The 7842-nt window shown below is 39.1% G+C and overlaps 1 protein-coding gene across 1 annotated transcript in view; it reads left to right on the forward strand.

The window, feature by feature from the left end:
* TBX21 (T-box transcription factor 21) overlaps positions 1-7694 on the forward strand; it is a 28293-nt gene extending 20599 nt beyond the window's left edge. Inside the window, exons 2-6 of the mRNA XM_040435278.1 lie at positions 2001-2155; positions 2290-2411; positions 4820-4966; positions 6237-6322; positions 7156-7694. Of these exons, the coding sequence (XP_040291212.1) occupies positions 2001-2155; positions 2290-2411; positions 4820-4966; positions 6237-6322; positions 7156-7657 (1012 nt within the window). The 3' untranslated portion in view covers positions 7658-7694. The remainder of the gene's footprint in view (positions 1-2000; positions 2156-2289; positions 2412-4819; positions 4967-6236; positions 6323-7155) is intronic.
* Positions 7695-7842: the final 148 nt, after the last annotated feature.

Below are 7842 nucleotides of genomic sequence, written 5' to 3' on the forward strand. Positions count from 1 at the left end.
CTAATCTTTGTGGTAATTTACCACAGTGACATAAACAGAGGAAAACATTTTGGAGTTGTATTGAAAAAAAAAAAAAAGCGCAAATTTGCACCATATTTTTCAAAATGGCACAAATCAAGTGATGTGTTAGAAATCAATAGTTTGGCGCACCATGTTGAAATATTTTGCACAGTTTATGAATCCCATTGTTTAAAACTTTAAGAGGGAAGAGCAAAAAATGTCTAACCTAGAGATGAGCGAATTTCATATTTTGAAATTCGTTCACGCTTCGTTTGGTAGTAAAAGCAGAATTGCGTTATGGATTCCGTTACCACGGACCAAAATGCAATTCTATGACGGAATGCCTTTAGAGGCATTCCGTTATTAATTCCGTCATAATAAAAGTCTATGGCCTGCATAACGGATCCATCCCGTTTCCGTTATGCAGGGGAGTCCTCTCCTGCATAACGGAAACGGGACTAACCCATTATGCAGGCCATAGACTTCTATTATGACGGAATGAATAACGGAATGCCTCTAAAGGCATTCCGTTATGCATTCCGTCATAGAATTGCGTTATGGTCCATGGTAACGAAATCCATAACGCAATTCTGCTTTTACCACCAAATGAAGCGTGAATGAATTTCATAACATGAAATTTGCTCATCTCTTGTCTAAACCATAATTGTTTATTACAAGCAACTCCTGGATCTGCACTAGTTTTCACACATTGGTCTGGTGCAGATCTGGTACAGCTAAGGACTTATTGACACGACTGTGCTAGGTCTGCATCTCTGACTGCGGCTCCCCTGACCCGAACTGACTACATTATAGTGTTTTATGATACAGTCAGTTCCTATCTGATTCCATGATGTTGTGAGCACAGTACAATAGACCCCAAAACAGATAGGAACTGACTGTATCATAATTTACTATGATGCGGTCAGTTCGCGTCAGGAAAGCCATGGTTAGACATTTATGATATATACTGTATGTTCAATATGCCATAAATATAGTATTTCACTTGGTAATACCCCTTTAACGTTCATTTTCGGCCCTTGGAATTGGTTCACGTTGACAATGTGGCCCCTAACCAGAAAAGGTTGTGCACCCCTGGTCTAGGAGATGCGGCGAACAGATATCCATATGAATGGCTGCCATATGACACTTTATTTCCACTCCAAGGGAAATGTAGGTCCAGACGCAGGTTCCACCAGTGACCACAGCTGGAGTATGGTGGGATGGTTTCTATCATGAAAAAGTTTGTTGTCATTAGAAGACACATTTAGTGTCTGTGACAAAAAATTTATCACAATTTTCACTATCATCCAAAAACTAAAATTTTTGCTCCTCACTACCAAGTCTTTGATTATTGACATCTACCTCTGTCCTGTGACAGGAAATGTTGTAAATGAGGAAACCACATCTGGTCCTGCTACCACAGCAAGCAGGTCTTTAGCCCATGGAAGAAGTCTGTTCTAACCAGTGTGATCTTCAATTATTTTCGACACAGATTTCTTTTCTGTTAGGAGAAGCAAGGATTTATGGTAGATCCCTTAGTATCAGTAATGAGATTAGGCCAGGATCTGGAGCAGTAATATGGATGCTTAAATGCACCAATATAAAGACTGTATGAAGCCATAGGCACACCCACTTCTTTCCCATGAGATGGGAAAGACCAAGATTCTTCAGTTAGGGCATTGACCAGAACCAGGAGGGAATCCCATTTAAATTTTTACTTTTTCTTTTAACCCCTTAGTGACCGCCGTAAATACGGGTGGTCACTAAGGGGTTAATCTGTATATGTTCCTGTTGTCGCCTATGATGTCCCAATTAATTTATGCATGATCCTCGAAATTTGTGCTTTTGATCAAGGACCAAAAATAATCATGCATAGAATTGCTGTCGTTTCCAGGGGTATCTGCTCTTTGATTTTTTACTCTAATTGCAGATGTGAAGTTGCAACTTTACTGTAAAGAAATAGAATAATGCAGTATTGTTGCATGTGTTTCCTTTTACAGGCGCATGTTCCCATTCCTCAGTTTCCATGTGTCAGGGTTGGATCCTCTGGCCCAGTACACTCTACATGTGGATATGGTGTTGGCAGATCAGAACCACTGGAGATTCCAAGGTGGAAAGTGGATCCAGTGTGGCAAGGCTGAGGGCAACATGCCAGGTATTAATTCCAGAAAGATGATAATTAAAATAAATAGTTCAAGAATATTTGCGGTTGTGGAATATGTCTAAAGGGCATTTTTGTATAGAATTCTTAATAAATAAATAAATAAATTATGCGTCTTTCCTGGCCAGGAAACCGAACTTACCATCACATTGATTCCCCGAACACTGGTGCACACTGGATGAGACAGGAGGTGACATTCAGCAAATTGAAGCTAACCAACAACAAAGGGGCCTCAAGCAACATCACACAGGTATGAAATGAAAAGATGTTTATATCTATGCTCTATTGGTGGATTTATCATGAGGGGAATATCTGAAGTCAGTTTTGCTTCAGTCGGTGTTTGGGTACTTTATGTCACATTTATCTAATGTTGCACTTTGACAAATTAGTCTTATCCTTAACCCCTTAAGGACCGGGCTCATTTTCACCTTAAGGACCAGGCCATTTTTTGCTAATCTGACCAGTGTCACATAATGTGTGAATAACTTTAAAACGCTTTTACTTATCCAGGCCATTCTGAGAATGTTTTTTCGTCACATATTGTACTTCATGACACTGGTAAAATGGAGCAAAAAATTTTTTTTTTTTATTTATAAAAAAAATACCAAATTTACCCAAAATTTTGAAAAATGTGCAAATTTCCAAGTTTCAATTTCTCTACTTCTATAATACATAGTAATACCTCCAAAAATAGTTATTAATTTACATTCCCCATATGTCTACTTCATGTTCGGATCATTTGGGAATGCCATTTTATTTTTTGGGGACGTTACAGGGCTTAGAAGTTTAGAAGAAAATCTTGAAATTTTTCAGAAATTTTCAAAAAACCCACTTTTCAAGGACCAGTTCAGATCTGAAGTCACTTTGTGAGGCTTACATAATAGAAACCACCCAAAAAAGACCCCATTCTAGAAACTACACCCCTCAAGGTATTCAAAACTGATTTTACAAACTTTGTTAACCCTTTAGGTGTTCCACAAGAATTAATGGAAAATAGATACAATTTCAAAATTTCACTTTTTTGGCAGATTTTCCATTTTTATAATTTTTTTCCAGTTACAAAGCAAGAGTTAACAGCCAAACAAAACTCAATATTTACGGCTCTGATTCTGTAGTTTACAGAAACACCCCATATGTGGTCGTAAACCGCTGTACGGGCACATGGCAGGGAGCAGAAGGAAAGGAATGCCATATGGTTTTTGGAATGCAGATTTTGCTGGACTGGTTTTTTGACACCATGTCCCATTTGAAGCCCCCCTGATGCACCCCTAGAGTAGAAACTCCAAAAAAGTGACCCCATTTTAGAAACTACGGGATAGGGTGGCAGTTTTGTTGGTACTATTTTAGGGTACATATGATTTTTGGTTGCTCTATATTACACTTTTTGTGAGGCAAGGTAACAAGAAATAGCTGTTTTGGCACCGTTTTTATTTTTTGTCATTTACAACATTCATCTGACAGGTTAGATCATGTGGTATTTTTATAGACCAGGTTGTCACTGGCGATACCTAATATGTATACTTTTTTTTTATTTATGCAAGTTTTACACAATTATTTCATTTTTGAAACAAAAAAAATCATGTTTTAGTGTTTCCATAGTCTGAGAGCCATAGTTTTTTCAGTTTTTGGGCGATTACCTTGGGTAGGGTATGATTTTTGCAGAATAAGATGACGGTTTTATTGGCACTATTTTGGGGTGCGTATGACTTTTTGATCGCTTGTTATTACACTTTTTGTGATGTAAGGTGAAAAAAAATTGCTTTTTTTACACAGTTTTAATTTTTATTTTTTTACGGTATTCACCTGAGGGGTTAGGTCATGTGATATTTTTATATAGCAAGTTATTACGGACGCGGCGATACCTAATATGTATAAATTTTTTTAATTTATGTAAGTTTTACACAATGATATCATAAAAAAAATATATATCATGTTTTAGTGTTTCCATAGTCTGAGAGCCATATTTTTTTCCAATTTTGGGCGATTATCTTAGGTAGGGTCTCTTTTTTTGCGGGATGAGATGACGGTTTGATTGGCACTATTTTGAGGTGCATATGACTTTTTGATCGCTTGCTATTACACTTTTTATGATGTAAGGTGACAAATAATGTTTAGCACAGTTTTTACTTTTTACGGTGTTCTTCTGAGGGGTTAGGTCATGTGATATTTTTATAGAGCCAGTCGATACGGATGCGGCAATACCTAATATGTTTATTTTTTTAATTATTTTTGTAAGTTTTACACAATATCATTTTTGAAACAAAAAACCGGTACGTCCTGTGTCCTTAAGTACCGGAACATCAGGGCGTACCAGTACGCCCTGTGTCCGGAAGAGGTTAAGGACCAATTCAGTTCTGAAGTGACTTTAAGGGGCCTACATAATAGAAATCCAACCATATACAGTATGACCCCATTTTAGAAACTACTGCATATCAAATTCCTAGAAGAAATAAAGAGACTGTCGCTCCATAGTGCAAACCACTCTAGAACAGGTTTGCGCCCACTCATGATAGGACCGCCTCCTCGACTACAAAGCCCAGAACGAGCAGGGATTTAAATGAATGAAATACAAGTTATACTAAATCGTTTCCCATAAAAGTACATGCCCATGTCAGGTATTGCCTCTTAAGAGATTCGACATGTGTTCTGATTTTACAGATGGTGGTTTTGCAGTCTCTTCACAAGTACCAGCCTCGACTCCATGTCACACGCTTGTTGGATTCAGGCAACCCTGAACCTCAAAGTAATACCTTCACCTTTCCAGAGACGCAATTCATAGCAGTCACTGCTTATCAAAATGCTGAAGTGAGTGTCTTTATTACAATAAAAAAATACTTTTGAGCAGTTTGCACTAATAAACTAGTTCATGATTTATGAGCGGCAACCTACATCCAAAAATGAAATGCAAACCGGGAACAAAGTAGGTTTACAGTTAAAGTCTATGTAGTTATACATACATTTCTTTTTGCTATTTGGTAGGGACAGGAATAGGGACCATTTTTCTATATAAATATACTTTATTTAGGGAAAACCTTTATTTATAGGAGAAAACTAGGGCTGAAATGTCACTTAGGAAGACGGCTCTGAAAAAGATTGCTGCTAACTGCGCAGTGCCGGGCTGGAAGCTGGTGGGTGTCTGCCCTCACTGCTCTCTCATATAATGGGGCTAATAAAGTGATAATACATGAAATATATATTAATAAATAGGTACACTTTCTTCCTGCTCATTGACCAGCACTGTCAATGAACTCTCCCCCTGTACTACTGGTGCTGTGTGATTAACGGTAAGCGCTCACCACAGACAGTGCCGGGAGAAGCTCCTCTACTGTACATAGGGACAGTAATATACTAAAACTGCCTGTAGTGAGCGCTTACCGCTCGCACAGGCATCACTCAGCGTGCCAAGAGTACAAGGGGAGAGTTCACGGACAGTGAGCAGGAAGGAGGCAAGCCCTAAAAGAGATCTATGAGGCTGTGGGTTTGGGTCAGAATGGGAGCACACACGTGCCCATAATACACTTGTGTGACCCTACTTATATATCTCACTAGTGGCACATGTACATCATAGAAGGGGTCCTCTGCTTAGGATGGCCATTCATTGCTATGGCGGTGATGACATGCTACACTGCCTCAGCAGAAATATTTGGTCAGAAGCAGCATAACTTGATAATAGCTGATCGTCAAGCATTAAAGATGCAGGAGCCGTGATGATTAGCTTATTGCATGTAGGCTGTTATTCAAAAAGGGCTTTCATATAAGAAAAATGATTGAGTAGGATCTCACTCCTTATATTAATCTTGACAGATACTTGCATTCAAACCCTTTTTGTCAAGATTCTAAAAGTGCTTATATATGAAAAAGCAATAATATGTAAACTGTGCTCTTAGTCAACCACACCACAAATAAGAAACCGTGTTGGCACCAGCAAGGGTTTCAGGGTTATAACCAGCCCCAAATAACAAGGTAAACCCTAGCTTTCATCATTCACCCCACAGTCTTTATTTCATAAGGTGACGTGGCAAAGTACTGACAGGACTTGTGTGTACATTGTGTAATCTGTTGTAATCTGTTGCAGATCACACAGCTGAAAATTGATCACAACCCATTTGCTAAAGGATTCAGAGAACACTGTGAATCACATGTCCCCGGTGGAATTACGGGGTCAGTAAACTATCATACATGGCAAACTGTTCCTCTCTGATTTTCACTTCTATTGGAATTATGTTGGCAGTAAATTCTATCTATGCATTTTGTAAACCAGTCTAGTAGTTTTAAATGGGGTAAATTAATCACCTATAAACATATTAAAGCGTACCTGAGCTAAAAAAAAAAAAAAAAGTTTGTATAATGGCTGTGCCATCATTGTAGAATTATGACAGTGAAGGAATAGGTCTTTATTTGGGGTTCCCTAATGTCTTTTTCAGCCATATAATTCCATGTTTCAGCTGCACAGCTAGATGCATTTCGCTCAGAAGGGACGGGAATCCCTTCTGTGAAATCTGCCAGCACTATATTGCTGCAATGTCCTTTCCCCTACTTCCCACTATGTTTGTTTTCAGCTATGGAGCTCACAGAAAAGATGAGGAGGGGGATATCACACTTACCGACACATAGATGGCTACTATAATCTTTAAAAGCTGTGTAGAAGCAGTTCTTTTTATCAGGCTCATCTCACCTAGCTCTGACACGTCCCCATTTGGTGTCAGCAGTCTTCTGAATCTCTCTTACTAGGGACGGATCTTGCCTGATAACAGACAATGGACTGCAAATTAGGTGGAAGTGAGACCCTAGTGGCCATGACTTTACAGTTTGTTTTTTTCAAGTGGATGTGAGCATATCTTTTTTTTAAATGAAGTGATTTAGAAATTTACTAGTTACACCATTCTCTATTAAATTAAATTGTGTGAAAGTACAGTGACTCTTTAAGTAAGATTGCTTCTTAGGCAGAGAAACATATGCAATCTATGAATTTTACAATCTCCCTTGTTTTACAGGTTGTGTATTCAGCCTGCAGGTGAGCGCCTCACTCCATCTCCACCAGTCCGTTATCCTTCTTCTCACCTGCAGGACCCTCTGCAAACCACTCGCCTCTATTCTGTAGAGCAGAAGGAGCCTCCGCCTTGGTATTTGTCCTCGCAAAACATTGCTCCACATCGGGACTACACACATTATGATGCAACAACCAAGATGGCTGCGGCCTATGCAATGAAGTGTTACTCTCATCCATCACCATTAGCATACTATACCGATACCCTGGGGTCTGCCTGGGCAGGACCAGCACAATACCATCCCAAACCAAGCCCTGCACCCTCAAGTTGGTTTCACCCCTTTTTAGACAACCGTGGAAAAGAGGAAGAGTCCAACCACTGGGGGGACCTCACAGCTTATGTTGAGGACAACAAACGAAGGAGACTCTCACCATACAGACCTGATGGATCTCCCCACACATATGACAGAGACATAGACATTCCCTTTCCTGGGTTCTACAGCCAATAACACAAATTACAAATTGTATGACATTTATTAACAAACCAGAGGACATTACAAGTAATTTTGGACTTACCATGGTGCAGGGGCACACTGCTAATGGTACCATTGATGTTTAGCACACATTCTATAAAGGTGGTTAGACATTAAACTCCATGGTCTTGCTAATAAAATATTTTATACACAATGCAATA

The sequence above is a fragment of the Bufo bufo genome, chromosome 6 (genome assembly GCF_905171765.1).
Source record: "Bufo bufo chromosome 6, aBufBuf1.1, whole genome shotgun sequence".
Lineage (NCBI taxonomy): Eukaryota > Metazoa > Chordata > Amphibia > Anura > Bufonidae > Bufo > Bufo bufo.